The following is a 20,156-nucleotide window of genomic DNA, read 5'->3' as shown; positions in this document are numbered from 1 at the left end:
CTCGGTATGGCAAAACTGAGCGTGCAGTCTGGGCTTTGGTGGCAAGAAAGTCTCCCTTGTGGTAAGGTTATCCAGTGTCCCTTAATACTCGATGGTCACTCAAAGTCTCAGCCTCCTGAGAAAGCCTGTCATAGATGGGACAAGCTTCCTGTGGAAGCTTTCTGATTGGCTATTGGTGACATCATTCAAGAGGTGCTATGCACTGCCTCTGAATGGAAATGTCCTGACGATGGTGACGATCCAGCAGTCCCCACATTCCAGGCCCTGGGCTGGGGTCCGGGTGATCCTTACAACAGCACAGCAAGAAACATGTCATTATATCCATTTACAGAGGAGGAAACTGAGGTTCAGAGAGGAGGAGGGATTCAGCCCCATATTCCAGAGTGGTGGCAGTGGGCTTGAGCCAAGCTTCCCTAGTGTCTCAGCCACTCCTCCATCCACCTGTTCATCTCAAAACAGAAGAGGTAAGGTAGTTAGGGCCAGCTGTGACCGATGTAATGAAGGAGTCATTGACTTAATAGGCCACCTGATGCCAAAGAGTGGCACCTACAAGCCGTGATTCCTGGCACACATGGATCAACCGACTGCCTGAGGCCAGCTGACTTGCACACACCTTTCAGCCCAGTAGGAGCAGGCCTGAGGTCCAGCTTCTCGAAAGTGTGGGAGTAAGTGGGCGTAGCACAGGGCTTACCCCAAGAGTTCCATCAGCCCTTGCAACTGAGCTTTGTGACCCACATAGTAACCATAGCAACAAGAAGCCCATCCTAAATGGAACCATTCTGGGCCACTCGGAACTTAGAAGCCAAGGTGGGGTCAGGGAATTCTGTCAGCATGGAAGCATGACTCCATCCTGGGCCCAGGAAATGAAGGAGGCAGCTGCATCTACAATTTGATTAAACTTGGAGAGACGCAAGCAAGTCTTGCTGACTTCTAGATTTCTCCCCCACCATAGTCATTCTGCCTGAATTTCCACCATTAGACTGAGACTTCTGCTGCCCCCCTTAGGCTCCCTACTAAAATTCAAATCCTCTTGGAAAGAGCAATCCCTGCTATCTGCAATTAACATTTTAAAAAATTAGCTTCTCCCAAGACTCAATCAGGAAGAAACAGAACTCCTGAACAGACCAATAATGAGCAATGAGACTGAAACAGTAATAAAAAACTCTTGAAACAACAAAAAAGTCTTGGATTAGATGGATTCACAGCCAAATTTTACCAGACCTACAAAGAAGAGCTGGTACTCATACTGCAGAAATTATTCCATAACATTGTAAAGGAAGGAATCCTCCCCAACTCATTTTATGAAGCCAGTTTCACCTTGACACAAAATCCAGGAAAGGATGCAACAAAAAAAGAAAACTTCAGACTAATATCCTTATGAATATAGATGCAAAAATCATCTACTAGCAAACCAAATTCAACAGTGCATCAATAAATTAATCAACCGTGACCAAGAGGGCTTCATCCCAGGGATGGCTCAACATAGGTAAATCAATAAATGTTTTTTACGACATAAACAGAAGTAAAAATACAGACCATATGATCATTTCAATAGATGCAGAAAAAGTATTTGACAAAATCCAGCACCCTTTCATTATAAAAACCCACAACAAACTAAGCATAGAAGGAACATATATGAAAATTATAAAAGCCATATGTGACAAACCACAGCCAATGTCATACAGAATGGGGAAAAATTGAAAGCATTCCCACTAAGAACTGGAACAAGACAAGGGTGCCACTGTCTCCAATTCTATTCAACATAGTGCTGGAAGCCCTGGGCAGAGCAATCAGGCAAGAGAAAGAAATAAGTGGTATCCAAATTGGGAAAGAGGAGTTCAAACTATTGCTTTTTATCAATAATATGATTTTATATCTAGAAAACCCCAAAGACTCCACCAAGAAACTCCTGGAATTGATAAATTCAGCAAAGTCTCAGGTTACACAATCAATGTACACAAATAATTAGCATTCCTATACACCAAGAACAGGCTGAGAGTCAAATCAAAGACTCAATACCATTCACAATAGCCACAAATAAAATAAAATACCAAAGAATATTCTTAACCAAGGAAGTGAAAAATCTCTACAAAGAGAACTATGAAACACTGTAGAAAGAAAATGCAGACGACACAAATAAATGGAAAAACATATCGTGCTCATGGATCAGTAGAATCAACATTGTTGAAGTGTTCATGCTACCCAAACAGATTTATAGATTCAATGTAATCTCCATCAAAATACCAACATCATAGATCATGGATCTAGAAAAATAATTCTAGGCTTTGTCTGGAACCAGAAAAGAGCCCGAATAGCCATAGCAATCTTAAGCAAAACGAACAAATCTGGAGGCATCACATTACTAGACTTCAAACTATAAAATAAGGCTAGAGTAACTGAAACGGCACAGTATTGGCACAAAAATAGAGACATAGACCAATGGAACAGAACAGAGAACCTAGATATAAACCTAACCACATACAGCCAACTGATCTTTGACAAAGCAGACAACAACATACACTGGGGAAAAAAAGCCCGATTCAATAAATGGTGCTGGGAGAATTGGAGAGTCACATGCAAAAGAATAAAACAGGATCCATATTTCTCACCACTCACAAAAATTAATTCAAGATGGATAAAAAACTTAAATGTAAGGCATGAAACCATAAGAATTCTAGAAGAAAATGTTGAAAAATCTAGATATCAGCCTAGGCAAAGAATTTATGAAGAAGACCCCAATGGCAAGCGCAGCAACAACAAAAATCAATAAATGGGACTTGATTAAATTAAAAAGCTTCTGCACAGCTAAGGAAATAATCAACAGAGCAAATAAACAACCTATATAATGGGAGAAAATATTCACAAGCTATACATCCAATAAAGGGCTAATAACCAGAATCTATAAAGAACTCAAGGAAATTAGCAAGAAAAAAACATTAAAACACTAAAAGCAAAAAAAAAACAAAAAAAAAAACCATTAAACAGTGTGCAAACAACAAGAACAGAAGCTTTTGAAAAGAACATAGACAGATGGCCAATAAACATATAAAAAAAATGCTCAATGTCACTAATCATCAGGGAAATGCAAATTAAAACCACAACAAGATATCACCTTACCTTAGTTAGAATGGCTTTTATTAAAAATTCCAAAAACAATAGATGTCAGCAGGAACATTTATACACTGGTGGTGGAACTTCAGATTAGTACAACCTCTATGGAAAACAATATGGAGAATCCTCAAAGTACTACTAAAAGTAGACTTCCTTCCATTTGCTCCAGCAATCCCACTATGGGTATTTACCCAAAGGAAAAGAAGTTATTTTATCAAAAAAAAAAAAATCTGCACTCAAATGTTTATTGCAGCACAATTCACAATTGCAAAGATGTGGAATCAACCCTAGTGCCCATCAATTCACGAGTGGATTAACAAAATGTGGTATATGCATACTATGGGATACTACTCAGCCATGAAGAAGTATAAATTAAGACATTTTTCAACAATTTAGATGGAATCGGAGATTATTATGCTAAGCAAAGTTCCTAAAGAATGGAAAAACAAACACCACACGTACTCACTATTAAATTGGAAATAACTAATAAGCACCCATGTGCACAGAGGGAAGGGAAATCGAGTACGGGGGAGAGCAGAGGAGGGGATGGGCAAAAACCTACCTAGTGGGTACAATGAATACTATACAGATGATTGGCACACTTATAACCCTGACTCAAGCATAACAAAAGTGATCCATGTGACCAAAAATATTTCTACCCCATAATATTTTGAAATAATAAAGAAATAAATAAACTTAAAAAAAATAAATTAGTTAGCTTCTGCCAACAGATGGTAGCAGAGTGGAAGGCATCACAAGGCAGGTACGTTTTGAGGGGAGGAAATGCATGTATGATGAAATGGGCACCTTCCCAGAGGAAGACATTACGCAGAGGTTTATAAGTCCCTGAAATGAGGGATTCTACCCAAGAAAGACCAGAGAGATGGCATTCTCTTGGTCGCACAAATTCCAGAGGCTGGTCCCTTCACGTCAGAGAAAACGTCTCTTAGAACAGGAGTGGAAGCCATAGTAGGGGACCATGAGGGTCACAGCTGGGAGAAACCTGGGGGATGATGGAGTCCTTTGATGACATCCTGATGATGTCTCACTTTACAGATGGGGTCTGTCAGGGCTATTCTTCGGGATCAGGTGACCTGTTAAGTCCAAGGGCTCACCTGAGACATTAGTCGCTCTCTGGCCCAGAGAGGTGGTGTCATTTGACAAGGTCACCCAACAAGTGACCCAGGTGGAGCTGAGCCCCTTTCCTGGCTGCAAAGGTAAGGTTTAACTGGAGCACCCATGGGGAGGTGGAAAAGGAAACCGAGTAAGGTATCAATAAAAAGAGAATAAACCTCTCTTGTGTCGGGTGCGGGGAATGCTAACAATCCCCAAAAGACTGTTTTCAGAGGAGAAAGACCAGCTCAGGAAAGCTGAAGGGTAAATGAGACACACAATATTTAACACAGATCAAGTCCAGTCCAAAATCTATGCCACTGCCATGGAAATGTGATTCTGCTTGCTACGTCTCGGAAAAGAGGCACCTTCAGCAAAACCACATCTTGGCTCACTTAGGAACTTTGTCTGTAGTTTACCCTTAGTCTCCTACAAGAGGCTGTTTTCCACATGTTTGCCTTCTAAGACGTTTCCCTTAGGGCTTGCCTGGCTCCAAACAGGACCCCTATACACCTGTGCCCCAACCAGGTGAGTTGAAGAACGTTAGATGGGGCTGAGCTGTCCAGGGATAAAGGCATCGCAGGTGCTGAGGCTTTGCATAAGGAGGCCCATGATTGCAGGGGCCTGGGTACCAAGCCAGGCTCCACCTTGGCCTGGCAGTGACAGCCCCTGATGGGGAACCAAGTATGGGAACCACTGTGCAGATTCAAGATTGGCATCTTGGCGGTGCATAAGGCCCAGTCTCTGCCAGAATTGCCCCCATGATCTGAGAGTCCAAATCCTAAGTAAGAAAGGCAGGGACTCCCTCTTCCGGCCTTCTCCTCATTCTCTTGCCCAATTTGTAACAATTGACACAGGTGGGAACCAGCATTCATTCAGTCCCTTTGGATGTACCAACCATATCATTTGGTCCTCACCCCCAGCCCAAGGACAAGAAATACAAAGCTGGGAAGGGCAGAAAGACCTGCCCAAGGTCACTAGAAAGGCACAGCTGGGATTTGAACCGGTGCTGGGCTGTCTTTACGCTCCACAGCAAGCTCTTCACTTGACAAGTGGGGGTACTGAGGCCCAGAAGGACCAAGAAAGTAGCCCGAGGTCCACCTTGGTCAATTGGTGACATAGCTGAGGCTGAGCAAGAGAAAAGAACCATTTCTGCCAAATTCTTGGGGAAACCCACAGGAATAAGGTGTGACGGGAGGGGGGAGGAAACTTGGAGCACGGTGAGGGAATCAGGGCCCATGGACGAGGACCCACAGAGTGACAGGGCTTAGGAGGAGAACCGGGAGCCCCAGAAAGACACCAGCAATCAGCCCATCCCGGCAGCCCGGGTGATGGGACAGGGTACCACTCACTTCTTCTGCTTCTTCTCCAGCTCGTGGTTGCGGCTTTGCTGGTTTTCCAGCAGGACACGAGTGTCCTCCAGGTCACAGGTCAGATGGTGGCTCTTCCTCTTCAGCTGGTGGGCCGTCTTCTTGGCCCCCTCGTAAGCGCTCTGCAGCTCCGAGAACTGTGGGAGTGACACAGTGAGTGACCGTGCTCTGTTGGCACTGAATAGGCTTTTAACTTGGTTTTTGCAGGAGCTGCCACCTCCAAGGTGCGTCACGGGAAGAGAGCAGACCCTGGAGCCGGAGACACCCTGTCTTGACAACTTTCCACCTGCGTTACCTCCAGGAAGCTATTCATTGGAGCCTCGGTTTGCTCTGAGATAAAATGGGTACAATCCCATCAATCTCTCAGGGTTGTTCTTACTTTTTCTCCATAAGTCTCCTGCCAACACACTCACAGCCCCTTTACCTGCCCGGCCTTGGCTCAATGGCCCCTGGAGCAATGGGTGACTCCCTCCCCTCCCGGTTTGTGTAACCGGGGGAGGCATGTGAGGATTCGCCAGGAAGCAGCCCAAAGGGCACGCCTAGCAAATCAGACCAGGAAACCCGAGAGATGGACCTTGAAGGTTAAAGCAGCAAACGGCACTCTGGGTAGCCTGAATTACTCGTGCATGTGAACGCAAACGGAAAAGCAAAGGCTGTCGCATCTTCCTCCAGGAAACACCCTCCCGAATGTCCTAGTTTAGATCAGGGAAAGAGCGCGACTCAGCACACTCACTTTGAAGAAATGGCCTCATTAAAGAATTGCTTTAAATAAGCAAAACTCTGAGTTAATGAAGCCTGTAATTCTAAATTCAGTATTTGAAGGCAAATGGGCTGTTTTCGTATATTCTGCTGCTCGGAAAAGGTTGCAGTGTTATTACTTTTTAATGTAGCATGAATATCCTCCTTCCTCGGGGAAACTGACCGAACTCTGTGATGCGTGATTAAAGAACTGGGCAGTTTCTCTGCGGTTGTCTTTCAGCTCATCTGTACTTCAGGATGTCCCTTGAGGATGACAATATAATGCCCATCTTGAAGGTGACCATTCAAGTCACCACCATGACCGGGGAGGACAGTGAACCTCACTTCCATTGTTTGTAAATTCCCGTGTGACCTCACCCTGGCCCACCTCTGCAAGGTGATGGCATGACACTTTTCTCACACACTGAGGATATAATAATAATTCTGTCGAAACTGACCTCCGCCCCTATGGCTCTTATATGGAATGTGAGAGATCAAGAAATGAGCAGGTAATTACTAGACAACACAATGAGGCTTGTAACTGGGGAAGCTACCAAGTTTCCCAACATAGCCTGCGTCCGAAAAGACTTTCTGGAAGGGTTACATGTAAACTGAGATCTTAAGAATAGTTGGAGATATCTAGGCAGGAGAGAGAAAGAGAGACTGCTCTGCGAAAAAGAAACGGCATATGCAAAGGCCCAGAGGTGAGAAAGAATCAGGCATTTTAGGAAGGAGAGAGAAAAAAACTGAGTGCGTTTGGAGTCAGCTACATGCTGGAGATGACTGGCACTGGTCTATGGGAACCAATTCTGCACATCTCTTCCAAAGGCCATGCTCAGTGATGGCAAAATGGTAGTTTGAAACTGACCATGATGGGAATATTTACACCCCGGAGATTGGCAAGTGCTACAAATCAAGCTTTTTTTTTTTTCCAGAGAGCCATTTACTAGTATGCCATTGGTTAGAGTGTAGACTGGCTAGGATGTACACTAGGGATAGCTGGAGGCAAAGAGGCTAAACTGTCACTACATTCATCTAGACAGACTATGGAAGATGATAATATGTAGAGATGAGATTACATCGGATTTGTAATGTCTAGCCTCTCTTTCAAAAAAGAAGGAAATTTTGAGATAAGAAAAATGCAGAGGACACAATGCCATAAAAACATAGTACACGCTGATATTATGGAAGCTGGGATGAGGGAGAAGAGGAGTTGATAGATCCCAAAATATCCCTGAGGATGGACGCTTGTGTTCGAATGCCCTAACAGAGACAGGAGACAAGGCCTTGGGTTCGTGGAAGGTGGGGAGTTGGGATGCAGACCCTTGCACTGTCAGGGCCCTCAAAGAGATGCACCTGCTGGCTTGGAATGTGGTAAGAAAGCCTGTCTCCACCCTGGCTCCAGGTGCCGGAGAAAGTATTCCCATAAGAAATGAAAACACCAGGTCTAAGCCTCATGTGGGTTTAGAGATCCAATTGACACTTTTCACACGTTACAAAAAAACTGAGACTGAGAATTAATCTCAGGGGTTGTTGCAAAAGGAAGCACAAAACTGTTTCTTCTAGAGAAACACATCTACATCCCTGTTACAAAGGACTCTCATTAAAATTGATAAAATGTAAAAAAAAAAAAAAAGTTAACCTCACCTGTTGAAGATAAACTCACAATAAAAAATAACTGAACACACACATACACACCATTTGCCATGAAAGATGCACGAAACAAAGAACATTCCACAACTCAGAACCCCTGGGACTACTGGGCTACGAGCAGAGGGGCCTGCCGAAGATGAGCTCGCAATCAAAATTTACGAAACACACAAGGAAAAAAAAATACAGCACAAGCGTCAGCATGCTTGTTGATGGTAGAGCAATCTGAAAGTGACTGCGAGATTCCGTGGCTGCGGTGGGGCAAGTGGTGGAGGGGAGAGGCCAGGGGCAAGGAGACAGTTAGGAGGCTGTCGCTCTGGTCTGGAGATGAGAGGTAGAGATACCAGATTAGGACAGAGGCAACGGGAATAGATAAGATGTGACTATTTTAAGGGAATATGATAATCATGTAATAGGTGAGCAATCTGAGCTAAAGTGATTTCCAGGAGGTCCAAGCAGAGATGGAACTGGAAGCCAGATATCCTGAGTTGATGTTCATGCTCAGGGACAGAGCTGTCTCTCCCTGGATAGAGGACCCAAAGGCAGCAAAAACATTTCCTGTGTCCCACAGTGACCAGCATTGCCATCAGTGGAGTTGCAAGAGCACGAAGTGGCCGCCGCTCTCTTTCTCCCTCCAAGGACTGGCCAACGCCAGGATTTCCCTCAGTGGGGTGAGGACCTGCCCCTGCCTGACACCTCTATGGCCCACGGGACCCACCACCTCTTACCTTCTGCTCCAGCTCTTTCCTGCACGCCAGCTCTGCATCCAGCCGCTCCTCACACTGCTGCAGACGCTTCCTGAGGAACTCGTTCTCCATCTGGGCACAGTCGAAGCGCATCTGCCACTCGTCTGCTGCTTAAGAGAGCGTGAGGGAGACCAGGATGAGAGGCAGAGTGAGTGTAAGGCGGGAGTGCCAAGGGCTCTCCTTCCCTTTCTTGGCTCTTTGCGTGCAATTTCACATTCGTTCCTGGAGCCCCTGCACCTCAACCTTGGACTAATAAACTATGCTTTAAGTGCAACTTTTTTAAAAATTGCTTCCTCCAGGAAGCCTGTCCTGATTACCTCCAACTGTCTAAAGTTCTTGACTGCTTGGCGTTCTAGAATTGGTTACCTAATGCTATTCAATTGCCTCTACAAGTGCACTCATACCTTTCTTTTTCCAAGGAAATCCCATAATCCTTAAGGGCAAGGGAACTTTTTTAAGTCATCTCTGAGTCCTTCATATACTCTAGAAGAGTTCCCTACACACAGAAGATTGCCATACATGTTGATTAATGAATCTAATAAAATCAAAAAAGGAAGCATCCTACTGGCCAACCTCATTGTACGTAACCATTAACTGTTGTTTGAATTAACAAATGAATAAAATAGCAATGATTCAAGAGTCTACTAAATGTATAGCTATAGAGACACTGGTCACAAGATGTCTCTATAAGATAACATGGATACCAAGTCCCTTGATTTGGTAAAAATCTAAAAAAAAAAAATCATTTCCTGGTTTGATTAAAACTGTTTGTCTCAATAAAATGGGCTAGTTTAGGTTATGATGTCTTACGTTTTGATCATCTGAATAATAGAATAATGTCCCTTAAGTAAATGGAGCTGTGGAAAACATTCCACAAGTAGACAGCCTAAGATAGAGAATAACCACTTATTCTTCTATCATCCATCCATCCATCCATCCATCCATCCATCCATCCATCCACCCATCTTTCCATCCATCCATCCATCCATCCACCCATCCATCCATCCATCCATCCATCCATCCATCCACCCATCTTTCCATCCATCCATCCATCCACCCATCCATCCATCCATCTTTCCATCCATCCATCCATCCATCCATCCATCCACCCATCCATCCATCCATCCATCCATCCATCCATCCATCCATCCATCCACCCATCCATCCATCCATCCATCCATCCACCCATCCATCCATCCATCTTTCCATCCATCCATCCATCCATCCACCCATCCATCCATCCACCCATCTTTCCATCCATCCATCCATCCATCCATCCATCCATCCATCCATCCATCCACCCATCCATCCATGCATCCAAACACTCATTGAGCACACCACTTTGTACCAAGCACAAGGGATAAATAAATAAATAAAAAGCAATTTCCACCCACGTTCCAGGACAAATCCAGTGGAAGAGACACAAACATGTAGAAATATAGCTGCAACCTAGTCTGACCAGGGTCTACCTAAAGAAGCCTGAGGAAATTCAGGAGGGGACTCAAATTCATAAGGGGACCAAACTTGTTTTCTTCATCATTGTGTTCTCAGAACATATTAATACTATAATGCTTAGCATATAGTAAGTGCTCAATAAGTTTCATTGGCTAGGTAGATGGATGAGTGGTAGGTGAATGGTTGGATAGATGGTAGGGTAGAAGATTAATGGATAAATATTTGGGTAGATAGGTGTAATGGAGGATGGATGATGTTAGTGTGGACAGATAGGTGGGTGCATGGATGAATGGATGGGTAAGTGGATAGATGGATGCATGAATAAATGGATTGATAAATGGATAGATAAATGAATAGTAGAGTAGATGGATAGGTGGGTGGGTGGATGAATAGATGAGTGAATGGATATATGGATACATGGATGGATGGATAGATGGACGGATGAATGTATAAATGAATGGTAGGGTAGATAGGTGGATTGATGGACGGATGAATGGATGGATGAATGTATAAATGAATGGTAGGGTAGATAGGTGGATTGAGGGATGGATGGATGGATGGATGGTAGGATTAAGTTCTTGGAAGAGGTGACCCCAATAGCAATTTCCATATAACCAACTCAAAAGAAGGATGATATAATATTAATAGCAAAGAGTTAAAGCTTGTTCAAGTTTCCAGCAAGGTAATCGTATCACGATGGGAAAAGAATACTGTTCCTTCACCAGGAAAAAGCCTCATGGAAGCAATCAGCATGGCCTGCAAAAGGAAGAGGAAGGGACAGAAAGCATTCCTGCAGCCGCATGCTCCATGCCACGATGAGCTGCAGAGCAAGTGCCGAGAGCAGGTGCAGAGACTGTTCTCCACCCTTCTCGGCTCATCTCCACCTCTGACTGCCCTGCCCACGGGCGGGCGCCACTCTTACTCAGTACGGGTAATTCAGCCTTTCGCTACCCAATCACCTTTTCCCGGGTCTATCTGATCTCACCACTTATACTGCAAGTATCTTGCATGCAGGGCAAACTAAAATTCTTCTGTAACCCCCACAGTGTCCAGCTTGGCGCTGGGTATGTATTGTAAAAGTTACTCTTTAAATATTTATCCGTGCATAAAGAAAAAAAAATATTTTTAAATAATTCATACTCCATCTTGAACCATAGAGGAGGTGGTGGTACCATTGCAGTGGTATAATTAAAATGTTTTATTGCTTCTTTCAACTTTCCTATATTTTAGAAAGTTTCCGTAATGAGTATGAATTACTTTCATAATGAAAAACAAAATATTTGTGGGTTGGCTTCTTGGAACGAGCACCGGGAGATGAGAGCCTATACAGCATCGTGACTAATGTGCCCACCAGCTAAGCACGTCCCCTCTGCTCATTAACACCCTGCCCCCATCTGTGCACGGGAGACACACTGGGGTGCTCCCACTGAGTGCTATTTAGACATGACTCTCAGCCAGATCAAACCGGTGCTGGAGACCGATTTCCGGGGAAATCGCACCGCCCCATGCTGCTGGCTCTGTACCAACATGGTCCCCTCCCCCTGAGTGCACCCTACTTTGTTGGGTCTCCCATATCAGGAAACCTCAAACTCCTCTGTTATTTATGCTTTACTGTAAGTGCCCACCCTGGGGGGTAGCCAAGGTGGGAGGAGTGGAGCAGAAAGCAAATGCACCTTCTCTCTGCTCCACAGACCCCTGACCTCTGTTCCTCGGAGTGTCCCTCACGTTTCAATGGGCGTCGATCTTCTGGAAGGAATGGCGCTAACATTTTATGAAAGCTGACATGCTGGGCTTTCTTCTCACCCAATTCTGTCAGGCTGGGGAGAGGAAGAGGCACAGCGGCAAGTTGATGAAGACGTCACCACGCCAGCCAACCACGACGGATAAGTCTCTGGGCCACTGTGTAAGAAGGGGGCCCGCCCCAGAAGCCCCTCACACCACTGAGCATGTCTGTCACCGGCAAAGCCCGAGTCCTCGCACCTTCTCGCCGTTCAGCACCTGCCGAGGGCCTGATGCAGCTTCTCCGTCCGTAAAATGGGGACGGCAGTAGTTTCTGCTCCACGGATGGCTGTGAAGCTGGACGTCGATCTATCTCGTGAGTTCTCATAATAATAATGATAAAGCAGCTAATATCACAGCTATGCAGCTCACTCCGCACTCTGGGACACTCACACGGCTAAACACTCTCTTTTGGTTATCAGAGACAGTCTGCACTTGAAAGATTAAGAATCCAAGACACCACTGCTTTCCCCAAAGCCACCGGTCTAATGAGAGATAGAGTCAAAGTTCAAATCCAGAAATGCAAGCTCATAGGTTCCACTCTTAACCACTACACTGCCTTCCTCAAAATTTATTTCAAAAAGATGCATAAAGATGAAAAAGTGGCTCGTCCCTAGAGTCGCTATGTTCTAGATCATTCTCTGAATTGTTACCAAACAGCACCTAACACACTCATGACTTGTTACTTGGGGTCTGTTGCATTATCCGCTTAATGTCTGCCTTCCGTGAGTCTGTAAGCCCCGAGAGGGCGGGGACTGTGCCTGTTCGCTCTGCCCAAGTCCCAGCCCCTCGGGCAGGGTCCGGCACCCCCTGAGCGCTCGGTGCGTGTCTGTGAGCCGTGGATCAAATGAAAGGCGGCTTCGCCCACGGCGTCCAGCCCCAGGGCCCAGGCTGCTCACCTCCTCCAGGGCGAGTCCTTTCTGACGCATGCAACTGGATCTTCTGCTGGGCTTCTTCCAGCTGCTTCTCCACTTCTCCCAAATTTTTCTGGACTTGCTCATACTTGCTCTGGAAGAGAGGGCTTAAGGTCCAAACCAGAGCGTGACAGAAGCCCCGGGCTGGTCTTCTCACCCATGGCTCCTCCAAGGCCACGCCTTAGGGAGACTCAAATGCTCCCCGGGGCCCTTGGGCATGGGAGTCAGTCAGCCTGTGCATCCTGCTTGGGCTCACTGGTCCCAGATGTGAGCCAGGGGGGCAGGCCCACCTCCTCCCAGCCACCCCGGACCACCACTCACCTTGAGCTCCTGGACCTCCCGGAAGGCCTGGAGCCGCTCCGCCCGCTCACCCTCCAGCACCCGGCAGGCCACGTCCCCTTTGAAGCGCTCATCGGCGAGCTCCGTGGTCAAGTCGGCAATCTGGGAGTGGAGACGGGGGTTGGGGAAGGGTTGCTCATTGGTGCCTGCCCCCCCCCCACGCACACTCCACAGGGACCACCCTTGGCCCTCATGGAGCAGCGGCCCTCGGGGAGAACCTATGGTTAAGAGCCCAGCCTGCAGAATTGCACTGGCCTTGGCGTGGTAGAACTCTTGGTCCAACACTCCGTAGCCATGTGACTTTAAACCGGGCAGGAGTCCCACCCAATTCTCAGTTTTCTCAATGTCAAAGCCAGGGAGATAACTTAACAGAATTGTTTCGAGGGTTACGTGTGATAACCCATAGGAAGCTTGGCACTATGCCTGGAACATAGTAAATGCTCAATTAAAAAAAATAGCTCATTTTACAGGAAAATCTTTCTAACCACCTCGCCAGACTGACCAACACTGTCCGTCAGTACAACACACCGGTGACTGCCCGCCACGCCAGAACGCTCTTAGGTAGACCTCACCTGTCACGGTTCCCTGTATTCAGCCACCCCTACCAGGTGACAGCCATGCACACCCAGGGTCTTACTATTATTTCAGAATATTACAAGGGTACAAAACATTTCAGTTACATAATTTTCTCTGTACAGTTTGAGTCAAAGTTATAAGTGTGCCTTGTGCCTGTTAGGTGTGAATTTACCCACCCCCTCCCACCTGCCTGACTTCCATTGAGTTTTGCTTCCATATGTGCACATAAGTGTTGATATATTCGCTCTAATTTAGTACTGAGTGCATGTGGTGTTTGTTTTTCCATTCTTGTGGTACTTCACTTAGAATAATGGTCTCCAGTTCCATCCAGGTTAAGAACTCAAGCAAATCAACCCGGATCATTTTTTTCTGTGCTCCCAACCTGTTTATTATTTTTTTTTTTCCGTTGCATTTTTAGTGTAATTATCTATTCAGCTAGCGATGATTACATAAACCTATAAAATAAGACTGGACAAAGAGCTTCCGTGAAAACTAGGTTAAATGCTTTGGAAGGAATTAATAAAGGTAAGTTGCGGCCGGGCGCTGTGGCTCACGCCTGTAATCCTAGCTCTTGGGAGGCCGAGGCGGGCGGATTGCTCAAGGTCAGGAGTTCAAAACCAGCCTGAGCAAGAGCGAGACCCCGTCTCTACTATAAATAGAAAGAAATTAATTGGCCAACTGATATATATATAAAAAATTAGCCGGGCATGGTGGCGCATGCCTGTAGTCCCAGCTACTCGGGAGGCTGAGGCAGAAGGATCACTCCAGCCCAGGAGTTTGAGGTTGCTGTGAGCTAGGCTGACGCCACGGCACTCACTCTAGCCTGGACAACAAAGCGAGACTCTGTCTCAAAAAAATAAAAAAATAAAATAAATAAAGGTAAGTTGCTTTAAAAAAAATGTTGTCAAAGAAATGTAGTGCAACAACTTAAAAAAAAACAAAAAAAACCCTGGAAGTCAAAAATTAGGTTTCTCCATTCAAATCGCTTTGCCATTTGCTCTATTATAAAGAAGTCAAAACTGGAAATCATTTGGTTGTGTATAATGGGTGTAAAAAAGACAAAAGTGGAACTTGGGTTGGAAGCTCATACTCAGAAGGATGTGTTCCTAACTCAGGAATGCAGTAATTTAATTCATACGTGTTTTAAGTTAAAAATCTAATTTTTTTTAGTGAGTTCATACTTGCATTGATTTTTTTTCTTGATTAACTGGCCAACCCCAGATGCCAAATGGGTCAGAACTTGTGTGGGATGATTGTTCCAAAATCATCCTTCAGGGCTTGAGGATGAGCCAAAGAAAGCGAGGATAGAAGCATATTAGTGAAAGTGTTTATGGCCAAGAGGCTCAGACGCAACCTTGCACAGGGGAGAGGTGGACCACGAAACTGAGGCCACCTCTTATAAGAGGCAGTGGCTAAAGACAAGAGGCAGGAATATTTTTTTTAAAGAGGTTGGGCCCAGGGTTCAAGACCAGGGTCAACAACTAACCTGCTATGTGACCCTGGGCAGTCCCTTCCCCTCTGGGGCCCTGGTCGCCTGAGCTGAAAAATGCACTGGATTAGGTGAGGTCACCTATCCTCCTGGGATGTCCATTCTATGCCGGGAACGTTGTGTATGAAGATGTCAGAACGTGTCACTCTCCCACCAGACCCTGTGTGTCATGAGTGGTACCGAGGGTGCCACTGCAGACCGTTTTAACACAAGCTGAATGGTCTCTGCAATGTGGAATGTAGCTGCCCTTCAAAACTAGTCTCTGTCCATGCGTCAGCTCACAGGCTTTCTCAGAATTTACTCAGCTGCCCCATGAAGAGGGAAGACCCAGATCTATGAGTTCCGACATTTTTTTTTAAAAAAATCCCCAAGTATATTACCAAAGAGGAAAGAAAGCAAAGTTGCAGGAAAGAGTATCTGGCATGATCTCATTTCAGTTTGTATTTGCACAGAACAAAGCACTCCCAAACTGCTAGTACCAATTTCTTTTTCCCCCTGGAAGAATGGACTCACAGGAGACTCCAATTTCCCCGTGATGCATCTCTGTACTGTCGATTTTTTTTTTCCTCATCGCTTTGCAATCAGAAAACAAATGAGAAAATAAATAAAATGAAAATCTTTTAAAAAGAGTAAAAAAGGAATAGTGCTATAGGAACGGGGCTGCTTGGTAGATTCCGTGCTTCCTGCCTGCTTCCCTCTTCTAGCCCGCCTTCTTCCCACCCCGTTGACCGCATCGATGACTGCTCAGCCCAAAATGCAGATTTCAACAGAAACAGACATAAAAGGAGGCTCAGGGAGTTGCACAGCAAGTAAGTGGCAGAGCTGAGATTTGAACCCAGAACTGTCAGGTCCAAGCGATGGTCATCAGTGAATGAATGGGGGTGTTCTCCCGGCGTGTGCCTGGTTGTCTGGCAATCATGGCACATCCTTTTGCTACTCCTTACACTGCCGTCTTTAAAGTACACTGGGGAAGTCCTCGAATGACGTGGGGTGGTTGTTAAAATGCAGATTTCTGGACTCTTAGCTCCCCTAAACCAGAATCTCTGAGGCAGAATCCAAGCATCTGTATTTCAACACGTTCCAGGGTGGTTCTTTTGCACAGTGCAACTGAAGAATTACTGCCATGGAAATTGTCAAGCTCTCCTCCTAATTTCGGCCTCACGTTTCGCTCTGGCTGGGTTATATTTGCTTATGGTCATGCAAAACTCTTCTCACTGGGACAGCGCTGACCTGCAGTGGCCACGCTACACGCGCCGGTGCAGTCCAGGAATGCCCCGGATCACACCCCTAACCACCAACCACCACCCCAGCCCTGAAATCAGCACTCATTCCAAGCACCAAGATTGTGTTCCCTCCACCTTAGCCAATTAGTGTGAAACTTAATTTGTTCTAATCAGCCGGAGCAACGGGAGCACAGAATTAATTTAATGCATTAATTTTGAGTTTCACAGAACCCAAAGTCTGGAGTCCAAAGGACAATCAGTCCTTTCCAATTGGGGAAATGACAGATGCTTTTCACAGAGACAAGGAGCCCCTGATCTTGCCTTGTCCCCACAAAGCCCTCTCCCTTCCCACACTGTGGGCCCGGAGTGGGCACCGTGCCCGGAGCTGTTAGGGGGATGCAAAATGAAAACCAGCTTAATGAGGGGGAGAGCCTGGCTCACAAACCCAGAAGGGTCCTTGAAGATTAGTCAAGGACCAATTAACTAGAAATTATCTTGAAAACAGCCCTGGATCTGCCACTTGGCCAAATCAGCAGAAATATTCTCTCTACTTAGGGACAATGACTCCAAGGGCCTGCTAGAAAGAAGGGGGCAGGAATGAATGAATTTGGTGTATATTTTGTAGGGAATCTAAGAGAAATAACATGTTCCCTGTACTGGCATCATTTGAAGGTTGGGAGAGAAGTGAGTAACTGGGATTTGATAGACATAAAGTGCTGGGGCTGTCACTGTTGCTTGTTATTTATGGATCTGACAAGCACTATATGAGCACCTACTGTGTGCCAGGCCCTGCTCTGGATGACCCCGCTGTGCAGCTGGAGAGACCAGTAAACTACAGGGGCATGCTGACAAGCACTATATGAGCACCTACTGTGTGCTAGGCCCTGCTCTGGATGACCCCGCTGTGCAGCTGGAGAGACCAGTAAACTACAGGGGCATGCTGACAAGCACTATATGAGCACCTACTGTGTGCTAGGCCCTGCTCTGGATGACCCCGCTGTGCAGCTGGAGAGACCAGTAAACTACAGGGGCATGCTGACAAGCACTATATGAGCACCTACTGTGTGCTAGGCCCTGCTCTGGATGACCCCGCTGTGCAGCTGGAGAGACCAGTAAACTACAGGGGCACGCATGGGTCTTGGCTTGACCCTATTCTCAGCTTTTATATTCAAGGGCTCTTGAGCCCCAAACCCTCTGATCCACAGACAGCAGTAAACAGTGACCTTTCCCTCTTGTCCTACAGGTTTCAATTAGCACAGGAAGGACCTGTTCATCATAACCTCTTGTATGGGACGGAGGTCACACTCTTGGAAAGCTGGGCTAGATTACTGCTGAGCTACTTTGCACTCGTCACCTTCTTTAAGCACATCACATACCTTATGAGGAGGGTATTTTTGTTATCCCCTTTTTACGGAGCAGGAAACTGAGGCATGGGAAGGAGAATGATTTGCTAAGGCTCACAGAGGGTAAGTATCGGAGGCAGTCCAGCCCAGGCGGCCAGGCCCCCAGCCCCCGGCTCTTAACCACCTCCCTCTCTTCCGTCTCACGTCCCCCATCTGACTCGATGCCCACACGCCCAGGCCCCTGGAGGTCAGCCAAGCAGGGGCCATCGTCCACCTGGCACCGACCAGGAAAGCCACAGCTCAGAGAGGTGAGCTTAAATAGCCACCGAGGTACGGACAAGGCCAGATGAGATCTGGACCTCGGCCATCCTTGCTGGGCTTTGGCCAAAGGCGGACTATGTGGACAACAGCCCCCATCAACCTGAGCAAGGAAAAGGGAACACGAGCCAGTGAGTAAAGGATCGGGCCAACTGCAGCACCAGCTGGCTTTGTGTGCTGTTTGTCAAGGAGATTAAGCCACGGATGGCTTCGGTCTCATGGTGCCACCCTCAGAGCTGCCACAGTCACCGGGGGAAACTCAGAACAAACCTCCAGCTTAGCCTCAGGCTCTGGGACTCCCCAGAGACACACGCTGGGCATCAGTTCGGGCATCCCCCCTGTGCCTTCTTCCCTTCCAGGGAGGAATCCCAGCTGGGCACACCGCCCGCTACTAAGTAATAGTAACGGACAGTAACCATAGTAACAATGGCCACCATCGGCATAGGTTCACCCACAAAACCCTCTCAGTGCTGGGAGGTGGGAACCAACATTGTCTCCAGGCTGCAGATGAGGAAACTGAGGCACCAAGATGCAGACACTCACCCAAGGACACCAGCCAGCTGGTGGCCACTGAGCCCTCACTGCCAGTCACTCACCAGACTGCCTCTTGGGGACTCAAACAATATGTGTCGAATAAACTCATGTATGAAAGAAATTTGTACAAGTGAGAGCTCTACAGCCTGTGGCATGTCGGCGGGAACGGGGCCACTGGTAAGAATGCCGGTGGAAGGGTCATGTCTCTGAGTGGGCCGTATCGGGGTGACACACCCCCAACTGGGCTCAGGGGCCCTCCAGGGAGAACGGGCAGTTATAGCCTTTCAGGAGCTTTAGAGGGGACTTCAAGGGCCCCAAATTCTTCCCCCCAAAGAGGACACAAGCCCTTGGGGTCCTGGTACCCACACATCCCATCTCGAAAGTTTTCTTTGGTCCTGTCCTCCCTTCAGGATGGAGCCCGAGCATCTAGCATGATTCTCATGGCCCTGCGATCTGGCCCAGCTTGGCGGCCTGTCCCCTGTCCCCATAACCACTCCCCCCATACACAACATCGCAAACATCAGGGCTGCACCTGCCAGAGCGGATGGCACGCTCTGTCTCTGCTCTCGCAGTGCCCTCTCCCTGAAGTGTCCCCCTGCCTCGTCACCTTGGAGGCTAGCTCCTGCTTGTCCTCTAAGACCCCTCCCCTAAGAACCCCTCCCAGACGGGCGTTAGTTAACCCTGCTGTGGTCCTCTATGAGCACGCCCATGCGGTGGCCACAGCACCTCTGCAGCTGTCTGCTGGAAGGAGACCCTCCCAAGCAGGTCCCCATCACGAAGGCCCAAGAGACCCTGGTGTCCTAAGTCAGATGGGAAACCGGGCTGCCCCTACCCCCTTGGGGAGCAGGGAGCTACAGCCCAGCGCCCCACAGAAGGGCATGTTGCCATGGCAGGACCATGAAGCTAGGAGTCAGGAGAGCTGGGGTGCGGTCTGGGCTCAGTGGCCAGCTGACCGCATGACCCTGGCAAGTCACCTCCCTTCCCCTCCTAGAGATGAGCCCGAGAGCCACATGCATGGTCACTGTGACCAAACTCCCTCCTACTTTGCAAATGGACCTTCTGACCTAAATCTCCAGTCCCCACTGCAGCCTGGATTCTCTCTGTAATTCTTTACCAAAAAAGCAAAACCTCTCGGGCGAATGAGGCCGGAAATCCTGAGTGCATGGGCCTCGGTCGTTTGCCATAGGCAAGGTCTTGAAGGAAACCTTGAAAGGAACATAATCCAGAGAGGGAAGAGAACACCTCAACCCCGAACCCGGCCACATAACCTGTGTGCTCCCAAAGCCTTGTGGGTACTTTTGACAAGAAGGCGTGTGGTTCTCATGAAAATAAAAACCCACTTTGCATCAGGGGCAGATCTTGCACGCTTGAAGAATATTTGTAGCCATCTTCTCCTCGCCTCTTCCTCGGCTTCCTCCCAAATGAAGCACTTAAATCATTTTGCAATAACGTTGTCTT

The 20,156-nt window shown here is 47.0% G+C and overlaps 1 protein-coding gene across 1 annotated transcript in view; it reads right to left on the bottom strand.

Moving 5' to 3' along the window:
* Positions 1 to 20,156, bottom strand: part of MYO18B (myosin XVIIIB) — a 259,093-nt gene that overhangs the window by 119,763 nt on the left and 119,174 nt on the right. Inside the window, exons 26-29 of the mRNA XM_075996653.1 lie at positions 13,198 to 13,317; positions 12,862 to 12,970; positions 8,711 to 8,835; positions 5,577 to 5,731 (exon numbers count right to left, since the gene is read on the bottom strand). Coding sequence (XP_075852768.1) covers positions 5,577 to 5,731; positions 8,711 to 8,835; positions 12,862 to 12,970; positions 13,198 to 13,317 — 509 coding nt within the window. The remainder of the gene's footprint in view (positions 1 to 5,576; positions 5,732 to 8,710; positions 8,836 to 12,861; positions 12,971 to 13,197; positions 13,318 to 20,156) is intronic.

This window comes from Microcebus murinus, chromosome 22, assembly GCF_040939455.1.
Source record: "Microcebus murinus isolate Inina chromosome 22, M.murinus_Inina_mat1.0, whole genome shotgun sequence".
Taxonomy (NCBI): domain Eukaryota; kingdom Metazoa; phylum Chordata; class Mammalia; order Primates; family Cheirogaleidae; genus Microcebus; species Microcebus murinus.
Note: the sequence above shows the minus strand (reverse complement) of the source record. Positions and strands in the feature narration are given on the sequence as shown.